At 38.5% G+C, this 12,767-nt stretch overlaps 1 protein-coding gene across 1 annotated transcript; it reads left to right on the top strand.

Moving 5' to 3' along the window:
* Positions 1-2,044: 2,044 nt before the first annotated feature.
* Positions 2,045-11,947, top strand: LOC102715594 (WD40 repeat-containing protein HOS15). The gene is made up of 14 exons (XM_006657578.3): positions 2,045-2,238; positions 3,952-4,097; positions 4,172-4,508; positions 4,598-4,680; positions 4,788-4,834; positions 6,752-6,902; positions 7,059-7,122; positions 7,316-7,474; positions 7,585-7,706; positions 8,454-8,528; positions 9,205-9,258; positions 9,340-9,413; positions 11,054-11,128; positions 11,393-11,947. Exons 1-14 carry the CDS (start codon positions 2,178-2,180, stop codon positions 11,610-11,612), a joined length of 1,668 nt encoding a protein of 555 aa, XP_006657641.1. The 5' UTR covers positions 2,045-2,177; the 3' UTR covers positions 11,613-11,947.
* Positions 11,948-12,767: the final 820 nt, after the last annotated feature.

The raw sequence follows: 12,767 nt of genomic DNA, 5'->3' as shown, positions 1-12,767 counted from the left end.
TGTTGATTGTTACTCTCTCAATCCCAAATTAATCATCATATAAGAGAAAAGGAGAAATCTCAAATTGATCATCATATAAGAGAGGAGAGCTTATTATGCATTAATTGAAGTACGAATAACCCTTCGGTTTATACGCACATTACATGCTTCCATGCGGCCATCCAATCAGCTTCAATGTGATTTGGAAATTTTGATTTTGCATGGATACATACAGCTTGGGATTTGTGACTTTAGTTTTTTCAATGCTAATTAAATAGACTCTTGGTCTTTGTACCCATTCCTTATATGATGATCAATTTGGGAGGGAGAGAGTATTGTTTTATGCCGGTAATTAGTATAACATTTTGGTTTATATGTAATTCTGCACCTAGTCTGCTATTGGCTATCAATTTTACGCGCGATAAGTACCGAATCGGATCGATCGGCTGATTAATCTTAAAATTGTCTCGGTTGAGTCCGATCTTTTAGGATTAATTGGTTTCTTAGTCTGTTTGGTGTTTATTCTGCTTCTGGTTCAGCCGATTGAGCATATTTACACTCAATATTATGAAATTCCTGTGAAGCCGATCGTCTTGTTTATCGACTAGGGTCCTAGAACGGTATCGGCTATCCGGCCGATAGCGGTTTCAGGGTTAACTGTTTTTCCATATTATATCTTGTCAGTTACAGGATCAAACTGACTAGCACGCCCAGCATTTCTAAGAATTAGGTCCTGCACTGGAGTGGTCTAAGATTGATTGTCAGGGCTACGTGTGTGACTGTCGATTGTCATTTTCAGCGTCAATAAGATCGCTCTAGTGCAGTACTTAAATTCTTACATTGCAAGAGCGTGGAGGGCGCAAGAAATATATAGAGGAAGGAAAGAGGTCGAGCTGGGCTGGCCAGGGAGGAAGACTTGGGCCGATTTTGGCCCAAGATTGAAAAGAAATTTTCTTTTAATTTTTCATTATAAAAACTCTGAAACCTATTTTTCTTGCATTAAAATTACTCGTGGTGATCTAAAAATTTAAGTAAAAATTTAGGAGTCATTTTAAAACATGGATAATTTAATAAAAATACTCCAAACCATATTTGAATTTTTCTTTGATGTATTTTAGGGTTTTAGACTTCCTTTAAGCTTTTAATAAATTCTATTATTCCATTTAGAAAGCGATTTTTGACTCGGGGGAATTGATGAGGGCATGACATTTTGTCCCATAGCAGAACTTCCGTTACTACTCAACGGAACTTCCGTTACAGAAAAAACCAATTTGTTCTATGATTAAAAAGGATAGCTCATACATGCCAAATAGAGCATTTACACTCTATATTTTAAAGTACGACTTTTCCTACTACTCGAAAACAATAGAAAATAGTCAAAATAGATCTCCATAAGCCATCCTGTCTTGAGCCTTCACGAAAGTACTATTACCTTCGTCCCGAAATAAGATCATTTTTCAGTTTTTTGATATAATATTTTAACTCTTCATCTTATTTAGAAAAAAAATACGATTAATATTTTTATTCTTACGTGATAAAACATGATAATACTTTATTTGTAACTAATTTTATACAAATTTTTCAAATAAGACGAATGGTTAAACGTTGGTCACGAAAAACGAAAAATAAAGTTATTATTGGACGGAGGAAGTATGTAACTTCACAATTATTTTATATTAAAGCACCAAAGCTTATAATAAATCTTAGTACTTCATAGTTAATCGTTTTTAATCACTAAAATAAATACTAGAGTCCTAGATTCACTTTGAGTTCGGACGTAATAATAGATATATATTGGTCTATGCATATTTTTACTAATTTGTGATGGTTTATGCATATTTTTACTGTGCGCCCGGGTCCAGGTTTTTAAACTATGGTCGATACTCTGTCGTGAACGGATCTCAAAGCAAGTGAGCGGTCTACCGCATTATCCGATTGCTCCGTGTAACGGGTCTCCTGCACCGTCCGATCTTGCTTCACGCTATCCTGACCGTGTCGAGACTTCGCGAGATGACCTAGAAATCCCGATGCCATCATTCCTTTTATTTTTTCTACCCCACCCATCCATTCCATCCCCTCGCCGGTATCGTCACCTTCACCACCCCTACGGAATCCTCCCCTCCGTGCCCTCTCTTCCCGTCGGCGGCGGCGGCGGCGGCGGCTCCCGTTCCGTACGTGTTCCCTGTTTTCTAGCTTCTATGGGGGCAATCACCTCGGCCGAGCTCAACTTCCTCATCTTCCGCTACCTCCAGGAGTCCGGTTCGCGCCCTCTCGATTCTTGCCCCTTGTTTGTTCCGTTTGTTTACGCGTCCGCGCTTGCAGATGGTAGATTTACAGCGTTTACGCTGTGGAATCTCTTACTCCACCCGGAGGTTAAGTATTAGGGTCTGCGAGGGCACAATCTTGTTGGGATCTGATGTGGCACGGCAACACATACATAATAGGGTTCGATGTTTACGTAATGCAAGGCCCGTTTCTTTATATTTTTACATTTTTTTAGTTGGATATGAAGATTTTATTACTAATCGTTGGTCCAATGGGAAGTTGATACTTTTGTTCGTTGGGGGAGGAGAGAAACTGTCGTGGTAACTGGTATCTTGCGTGAGAGAATTGCGTTTGGTGCCTGTTTATGTGAACACTGCTGCCATATTTGTGTTATTTCCCTCAATTACATAGAATGTGCTTTTGGTTGGAATTTCTAGAAGGGAATGGGAGTTGAGAGGGATTGGGCTATTAACCTTTTGGGTAGTGGACATGGGAGTTTTTGAGGGAGGTGGATTGGGAATTGAGGGGGAACTCCCTGTGTTTTAATACCTTGGGAGGGGCTGGTAGTTGAGAGGGAATTCTTTCCTTTTGCATTGTCTAGATAAATCTAACCCATCCATCATCACTTAAAATCTAGTTCACACATGAACTCCCCACCAATTCCTTCCTGTATTATTACCAAACATGTGATTGAGACTAAAAATCAAATTCACATCTTTATCTCACCATTAATTTCCTACTCTAAACTCCCAGTCCTCTTCCCCCAATTTGCCAAACAAGCTGAGAGTAAAAGGGATAAGTCAGAAACAAGCTATAGGGAGTTTGTGTTACTGTGGTAAGTGCCTAATGCCTAATGTGTCAAGATTATCTCATTTATCTGTTACCAACACTTGACATATATGGTTCCATGGGCATGGATACGTTAACATGACACCATTTTCGCAAAATGAGGTCATCGCTCTCTATGCACATTATTTACCATTTCTCATTGTGTTTGTCATTTGTCCTATGAAGCCTTGATGATGGTATTGTGTTCCCTCTTCGAATACTTGAATTGCTCGTTTCCATTTTCTAAAACATGAAATTGGAAATAAGAAGTACAAGTCAAAAACCCATCTAATCTTGCTCCATGTAACCTAACTTAGAGAAGAACTTAATAATTCAGAAAGAATCGCTGAAGGGAACTGATAGGAATCCACCAGTGAGTTTGACGTGGCTTAATTGAGTTTGACTTGGGGGGCATGAGTTTGGCGTGGTTAATCAAGTTTGACTTGGGGGCCTGTCCAGAGAGGCAGCTGTGGAGAGGCTGATATAGTACTCTAGTGATGGGCTTACCACTTTTTGTTGACGTGGCAGAGTTGTGCTGCATATGTGATAATTTTCTTTTGCATATTTGATAATGAAGTTCCAAAGCTGTATCAGAAAAGAAATAAATTTATTTTGGCTGACAAATTTCTAGTTATAGGCTTAACACTTTTTTGTTGGTATGACATGGTTGTGTTGAATATGTGATAATTTTTTTCTTGTGTGTCAATGAAGTTCCAAAGTTGTATGAAAAAATCAGCTGAATGTATTGGCAGCTTGTTTAGTGGTGTATCTGTGTCGGTGTCCCCCAGGGTGTTAAAAACTAACTATATAGCTACTACTTTATATTTTGATTATATATGACTATGATAGTTATTGCTGATGGTTTCTCAACCTTTCCAGGTTTTGTTCATGCCGCATTCACATTAGGGTATGAAGCAGGGATCCACAAGGGTGGGATTGATGGAAATCTAATTCCACCTGGTGCTCTTATCACTATCGTGCAGAAAGGCCTCCAATACATAGAACTGGAAGCAAATACTGATGAAGTAAGTTTCTCTTTTAGTGTTCATTACTTTTTTCCCGATACATGCTATATATCATGTGCTTTTTCTTGTTGCAGAATGATGAAGATATTGCGAAGGATTTTGCCCTTCTTGAACCTCTTGAAATAATCACAAAAAATGTTGAAGAGTTGCAACAGATTGTGAAGAAAAGAAAAAGGGAGAAGTTTCAAAGTGATCGTGACAAGGACAAGGGAAAAGAAAAGGAACGCATGGAGGAGCATGAACGACACCCTGGGGGTGAACGGGAGAAGGAGCGCCATGACAAAGAAAAAGAGCTAGAGAGGGACAAGGACAGAGCTGAAAGAGACAGGGAACAAGACAAAGAGAAAGAAAAGCAGTACACAGACCGTATTGATAAGGGTAACCCTGAAGAAGATTCTCTTGCTGGTGGAGGTAATTAACTAATATCTGTTTGCTGTATTCTCCTTGGATTTTTTGTGTGTATATAGCCATGGATGGTGTACTAAATCTTATTGCTACAGGTCCAACACCAATGGAAATAAGTACAACTGCTCATGAAATTTCTAGTGCTGATGTGACTGTTTTGGAAGGACACAGTTCAGAGGTAGCTATGCCTTCTGCTGTAGATCTATTTTGTCCTATAATAGATTAGTACTAGAAAGCATGTTCTATTGCTTCCTTACTGTTTCTTTCAAATTTGTTTGTATTTAGGTTTTTGCTTGTGCATGGAGCCCAGCTGGTTCCCTTCTAGCTTCTGGGTGAGTCCTTATTATCTTCTATATTGTATAGATGTTTATTCTTGCATTGATATTGTATGTGCTCCTGTAGCCTTATGTCCCCATTTTTGCATTCAACATAGCACGCAATCCAGTCGCTAAAGTCTGCATACGTGTGAATAGTTGGTAGGTGTGTTGTTCCATATTTAATACTTTGAGATATGCCTGGAGTACTGGAACTTGACTTGTTAAGTGTTGTTGGGCTGTGACACATTAAGATAAAATTTTTTACTCGAAAACGCAGGAGAGCTGCATTTCATTTCATTAAGGGGAAGAAAAAACAAAAATACAACACAAAACACAAAAAAATACAAAGTAGGAGGACCCAAGCCCTTTCTACCGAGTTCCAAACACACATAAGATAAAGTGAAGGATTTTTCTCTTATTCTAGCTAGTAAATTGCCCATTTATAGCCACGGAAACATGCTTTTTATATCGTTTCAATTTTGATGTTTTTTTTGTTAATTTTCTGTTAAAAATTCAACTATTCAATCATACTTGATCCATGTTGTCAACTTCAACCATACCTTTTGCCAATAGCTGGTGGTGTCGTTTGGCCCAGTGCTATCACCATAGGTCTTCCCCTGAACCTATACTAGTAGAGCATGTGGTGATCCAAACACAGTACCTGGTAGCTTGATTTGAAAAGAACAGAATAGTAAGTAATGAAGTACAAATAATTTAGCAGTGGTCCAATTAGCTTGACACCATAATGCGAGTTTTCTACTATTTTGTGTAATATTGTTCTAAATAACATTTCACACCTGTTAGGTGAATATTCTAGGCTCAATGTGAGAATATTTAACTCAACTAAATCTGAATGAGAACACGTGGAACTGTTAGTAGATGGGAGTGATGACAAGAAGCAGTACGATTGTATAAATCAGCCATCTACTGCTTGATAGTATGCACATCATTGTTGCACCCACCAAACCAAGCAGCCTCGCCATAACAGATAAACAGTGTGTTGCTAGCAGGGATGATTGAGCAACCGTGCTAGACGGGTATCAAGGGGTACACCCAGCATTAATTCATGAGCATGCACACCACCAGATTAGAGGGGAAGGGAGCAAACCAATGGATCTAACTGCCATCATCAGGAGGTCAACCCCTCTCCCACCTTCCCCATAGAGCAACTCGCCTATAAGGCTTGGCAAAAATACTATCACACTCTTTAAGGGTATAGCTGAGCCATAATTTGGTTCCCCTCACTGACCAGAGGTCGTCTTTGGCCTGCAAGGATGATGAGGGATGGTGATGGAAGAAGGGAATTGGGAGAGTGAGTCATGCCTGATGTTTTTGCAGCTGGGGGAGGGAGGGGTTGGTGAGGCAGGCCCATAGGCCAGCCATAATTCACCATGGCAGTGTCTGTGGCCAAGGATTTAGGGTGCACAGCACAATCCCTTGGGAGAAGTCCATGCCAGCCTGCTCCGCCTTCTTTCCGTATCTGGTTTTCAGGCAGTATCTACCAGGTTTTCTTGTGAGTTTTTCCATGGGTTGCACTTTCCATGCATGTGTGGGTGGTGCGCTGTGCACAGTGTGGGACAAACTGCACTTCCATATTTTTCCTCTTTTTACGTGTGGTAGTGTTTCCACGTTTTTATTGGAAGCCTGATGTTTTCAAGGGGGTGTACTTTCCATGCGTGTGTGGGTGGTGTGTTGTGTGCGAGGTAGAACAAACGACAGGACAAACTACACTTTTATAGTAGTAGAGATAGAGATACCAACCTGTCAGGACTTCATACTCACTTTTTTACTTTCCCTTTATACAGTTATCCCTACTACATTCTTTTTATAGTTTGTCACAGATTATATTTATATGCTTGCTTAATACCATGAATTCTCTTATGTCCTATATCCTTTTGTTGACTCACATTCTTATTTTGTACATGCTGCTAGGTCAGGAGACTCAACAGCTAGAATCTGGACAATTTCGGATGGTCCATGTGGTTCCATTGCACAATCATCTCCTCCATGTGTTCATGTTTTGAAACACTTTAAGGGTCGAACTAACGAGAAGAGCAAGGATGTCACCACACTTGACTGGAATGTGAGTTTTATAATAGGGTGTGCTATTCACAGTCATCTGTACCAGAAGCCAACTTGTTTGTTGCTTCACTTTGCAAAATGCTGTTTCTTTTCTTGCATCTAGGTTCTTTTTCAAAATGTTCATCTTTGGATTTATTTTTCATGTTGTCTCTTCTAGGGGGAGGGAACACTGTTGGCTACTGGCTCCTATGATGGGCAGGCAAGAATATGGAGTAGGGATGGTAAGGAAATTACTATCTTGCTATGCTTTTTTTTGTTTGGGGGGGGGGGGGGGGTGCTTTGCATATTTGTTCATTGTTTTGTGCAGTAACTATTAGAACTTGCGAATTGGGAAGTACTACATATGCTTAGAACTACTTGGTATGTATTTAAAGGTTTCCCAAGAATCAGCGCTGATGATATTGAATTTATCAGGAGACTTGAAGCAGACTTTGTTCAAACACAAGGGACCTATATTTTCCTTGAAATGGAACAAGAAAGGAGATTTTCTCCTGAGTGGAAGCGTTGATAAAACTGCTATTGTGTGGGATACAAAGACATGGGAGTGTAAGCAACAATTTGAATTTCATTCAGGTATGCTTGCACGCTATAACAGTGCTAATTTTCACATGATAATTATCTGAATTGCACTGGATGCATTTCTTTTGAGCAGAAAAACTATGACCTGTCTATTTTTCATGCAGCTCCAACACTTGATGTTGATTGGAGAAACAATAATTCTTTTGCAACATGCTCAACTGATAATATGATCTATGTTTGCAAGATTGGGGATCAGCGCCCAGTTAAATCATTCAGCGGTCATCAGGTTGGTGTTTTCCAAGCATTGCATGCTTTTGATATGTGCTGCCTTTCAAAACGCATTGAATTCTCCAAACGGATATTCTCCATATGTGCTACCGTTAAGCATTGAATTCTTGCGTCATATGTGCCTATTGAGTTCTCTGAAGTACTCAGGCCGTCTAAAACTTTTGAAGTTAATAGGTTATTTCTGGAATCAGAAACAGCTAAAAGAGGGGAAGATGGGGAAAGGTGGGGGTAAAACAAAAACAAAGATACTAGGTTTTAAAAATGCATAATAAATCCTCTTGCATACAAGTCCTAAGCATTAACACACCAGATCAACCAGCCATTAGCAGAGGTACCTTTATTTGCTGATATCTTTAGCTTGAGAATGCTGGAGCTGTGGGCTAAATAGCCCAACATGAACACTGTTCTATGGCTCAAATATTATAGAATTAGCAAATTAGTTCCATATTATGTTCTGTCTATTTAGTTCCTTCTGTTTATTCTATTTGATTTGGTTGACTGTCTTCCAGTGTCCAGTAATACATTGCTTGGCTGCAAAATTATTGATGCTGTAGGGTATATTGAATGAATGTGACCGCTGTTAAGTAATTCAATGCCATGCTCTTATTTTTGTTCAAACATTGGAGTCATGCTTTCTGCTTGTCCATGCAAATTACACATCCTGTGTTGTTTCTATGTAAAAATAATTGGAAAAAGGTAGCACCCAATGTGGTATTCTGATTGCGGCAATTACACATATTTCCAGAGTGAAGTTAATGCTATCAAGTGGGATCCAACAGGTTCACTGCTGGCCTCATGTTCGGATGATTGGACTGCTAAGGTGATACAGTAACAATTTCATCTTTTGTCATTCAACCTTCCATTTTACAAATAGACAAAAAAAAGTGCTTTAGGGTTCTGATACCCAGTTTAATACATGTTTATTAGATGAGCCCCATTTTTTCATGTTGTAATATGTTGACATCTGTGTATTTTTTTCATGTTGTAATATGTCGATATGCAGTTGAGTTGATATAATATCCTTTCTTTACCTAAAGAATTCATATAATACCTTGAGATGTTTTTCTTAGCTAGTTCACTAATTGCTTTGACCTAATATAGTGTTATGATTTTGTGGACTGTAAAGCTCATGGCTTTTTACACTGACCGCATCCCATCAGTAGTGCAGTCTATTTTTCATTTGCAGTATTGGTGGCTTAAGTAATAAAGACATTAAAAACCTTGTTGCTGTTAGTAGTAAACCTTGTGCTAGCTTATTTGTTTTGTTATTTTTATTTCTGCATTTGCATCACGCATGAGCGCCGAAGTGTGGGATATTCCTGACAGTTGCCACAATCTGAAAATAAACCTGACAGTAAAATTATCATTTTTCCCTTAAATGTTGGTAATGGTTAGATGTGTGATTTTCCATTTTCATGCTAATCAAGGTATGAGTTTTGTTTGTGGAATGGAAGTGACTTCGTTTTACTTGAGTGGTGTTGCCTTCTCTTTTGCAGATATGGAGCATGAAGCAGGATAAATGTGTGTATGATTTTAAGGAGCATACCAAGGTTTGTGAAACCTACCCTCATCTTCTATAATCCATAGAGCCTTGTTTTCCAGTCTATCATATGCTTAATTATATGTTGCAGGAAATATACACTATTAGATGGAGCCCAACAGGACCAGGAACAAATAATCCCAACCAACAGTTGCTTTTGGCAAGGTAAATAATTTATGCAAATAGTTAAATACTGAGATGTTACGTGTTTAAGTGTAATTTGTGTCACTACTAAAAGGCTCAAGATTCCTAATTGGATGTCTAATTGTTGAAAATTGATAGGTCCTCTATATTTTACATCCTTTGAAATTTGGCAAATGAATAACAATGCAGATTTATTTTCTTTTTATCAAGAACACTGCAAAATTATTATTTTAGTTCCCATTGCCCTACATGTAAAATTGAGTAAATTACATTAAACTACACTTTGTACTGCAAAAATTATGAAAAACTACATCTAAAGAGATGTACACTTTGGGCCAAAATAGGCTGAATCAATTTTCTATGTAAAACAAGTAGCACATAACTAATTATGTTTTTGCAAAAAAAGTTATAGAAAAGTTGCTTTAAAACCATAAATAAACTCATTTCATGTTTGAAATAACTAGTACATAATTAATCATGTGCTAATGACTTCCTCATTTTGTGTGAGCAAATTGTTTTATCCTCTTTTGGTCCAAAAGAATTCGCCCTTTGCATAATTCAACTTTCTGAAGGGTTTACATGTAGCAGTTCTGACTTGAGCGTGGTTTTCTCAAATTTGAATAGTATAAAAAAGAAGCCACAAGCCTACCTGCAAAATTATTTGTAGAATCATAATCCCCATTGTAACATTGTCTAATCATGGAAGATGGCGTTGATGACTAATTAGACATGTCTGTGTATTACTCTGTGAATCATTCTTCTAATAAAATAGTTGTAGCATCTCAAGATTGAGTTCACTCCGACCAACTATGTGAGCTACTATCGTGCTTTATTGTGCAGGGTACACTTAGCATCCTCCCTTTAAAATTGAAAATATCTCATGAACATAATCATTGGCGGATCTAGCCAGCGATGCTAGAGGGGTCTGAACAAATTAGATAGAGCTCCAGTCCCTTTTCCATTTGACCTTTGACATAAAATTTTAGGAGGCTCTTAGTGGGGCTCCCATGAATCTAACGAGGATAGTGGGGGCTCGAGGCCCCACCGTCCCCGTGCCAGATCTGCCCCCCCCCCCTCATTTTGAATGTTGATATGCTGGAATCAAGGAATGTGAACATAGCTCATCAATATTAGGCTGTGTTCGTTTGTGTTTGTGTTGGGGTAAGTTATCTGGCACGTGGAAAACATAGTCATAGATTAGTATATAATTAATTATTATTAATTATAAAAAATATAAAATAGATTAATATGATTTTTTGAAACAACTTTCCTATAGAAAATTTTCGCAAAAAATACACCGTTTAGCAGTTCAGGAAGCGTGCGCGTGAAAAACGAGGGAATCTGGGGTTAGAAGATAGAATGCCGAATGCGGCCATAGTCTGCATCTAATTTGGGCAAGGTTCTAAAAGCAGTCATCACTGTTTGTCCTGCTACCACTTTGTATTGCTTACATGGCCTAACCATCTGCTTATGCTGCCTAAGCAATACAAGGTTGGACACTGATTCCCCTTGTATATGACCTTGTAGATCTTTACAACATTGAATTTTGCACATATAGCTTCACCTTTTCCGTGGATGTTGAAGATCTTGTCATCCATCTCAGTTCTTGGCAAATTACCTCATATTTATGGCAATGATTGACTTTTTTGGTTCATGTGCAGTGCATCTTTTGATTCAACTATCAAGCTATGGGAAGTTGAGCAAGGTCGCCTTCTGTACAGCTTGGCTGGCCATAGGTATTGATACCAGGAAAGATAAATGATACTTATATTTTGAATACTAAATCAATGGAAATATGAATTGCAATTACCATGCTGCCCATGTTTACATGCGTTGGTAAACTACATAATAAATAAGGGCGAAGAAAGAAAAGAAGCAATAAATGTGCATGCATTCCTTACTGTGAATGAAACATGAGAAAACTTTATGCGTTATTAAAGAAATTGAGTTCTTTCTTTTGGTTGCTTGCAATGCTGAACTCGACTTATTCATGGTTGCAGGCAACCTGTGTATTCCGTTGCATTTAGCCCTGGTGGTGAGTACTTAGCAAGTGGTTCCCTTGATCAATGCCTACACATATGGTCCGTTAAAGAAGGGAGAATCTTGAAGACGTACAGAGGGAGCGGTGGCATTTTTGAGGTGTGCTGGAATAAAGAAGGCAGCAAGATTGCAGCATGTTTCTCGAACAACACAGTCTGCATCATGGATTTCAGGATGTAGTTTCACCCGGTGGATGGATGAACACAACCATCTCAAGCTGCTTGGCTATCTGTTCTTTCTTGATGTTCTTCCTTGATCATGTGAGGATGAACGTGATTTGTTACCTTAACTCTAGGTCTTAGGTACTTTTATAGTTTACCAGTGCTTGTACAGTTTTTTCCCCTTGCGGAGAAACTGACCATAGGATAGTTATGTGGTAGTGCGAAATCTTACCAACATCATGTCGTCGCAACGCTCATGGTATTTAGCAGTATGTCAAACAATTGTATATTAATACCTCCATTTCATATTATAAAATATTGAGGTTTTTCTTCGGTTTATATGAATGTTAATGAATCTAGACGTATAAATCATATTCATTGATTCAGAAGTAGTAGATATTACCGTATGTGCCATTTGCTGCACAACGCCGCATGAGATTGCTTTCTTCGGCTCTTGTGCCCACCCGTCTCCACTCTATCATTCAAATGCGTTCATGAGAATTAGATCTAACCAAAGACATTTGCCGAAACAACAAAATGCTACATTCTTAAAAACAGTCATAAAACCAAAGCTGAGTGATGAAAGCGACCTGAAGATCTCTGAATTAGTTCTCTAAATTGTAAAGTTCAAAGGAAAAGGTAGAATTACCCTCTTAACTGTCGCTACCGTCCAAAATACCCCTTTAAACAAGGTCCGACAGCTGAAGGAACATGAAGCCATAAATAACTACGGGTTCGTACTTTCCAAATCCAAAAATAACTACAGATTATGAAGCATAAATCAAACAACAAAAAATGGACGACACCTAAATGAAATTCTGGCGACGATGATATCACAGCAATACAGTTTGGTCTACGAAGACCTCTATATTATTTAGTATAGAATTACCCAACAAAAATTTCCCATTTACGCTATTACCAGATGACAAGTGCCCCGTTGGGTTCTTAATGACTGCCGATCCTCTTCTCTGCAAACATTTCCTCCATTCCATAGTGTACGATTTTCCTCCATTCGTAGTGTACGATTTTCCAGTCTCGTTAGATTCATCTATTAAATCAAGAGACAATTGCTCATTTGATCATAAAGAAACATGAACTACCGAACTGACCCTTATTTTTTAGCTTCGCTGTTTTGATAACACCGTTAAATGCACTTCAAAGTAGGGTCAAATAA

Source organism: Oryza brachyantha, chromosome 7, assembly GCF_000231095.2.
Source record: "Oryza brachyantha chromosome 7, ObraRS2, whole genome shotgun sequence".
NCBI lineage: Eukaryota > Viridiplantae > Streptophyta > Magnoliopsida > Poales > Poaceae > Oryza > Oryza brachyantha.
Note: the sequence above shows the minus strand (reverse complement) of the source record. Positions and strands in the feature narration are given on the sequence as shown.

Bases quoted from the DNA above. Each gene is read 5' to 3' on its own strand.
- LOC102715594 (XM_006657578.3), top strand. From the start codon at position 2,178: ATGGGGGCAATCACCTCGGCCGAGCTCAACTTCCTCATCTTCCGCTAC. The intron at 4,098-4,171 runs GTAAGTTTCTCT...TTCTTGTTGCAG, and splicing joins TGGAAGCAAATACTGATGAA to AATGATGAAGATATTGCGAA. The intron at 4,681-4,787 runs GTAGCTATGCCT...GTTTGTATTTAG, and splicing joins TGGAAGGACACAGTTCAGAG to GTTTTTGCTTGTGCATGGAG.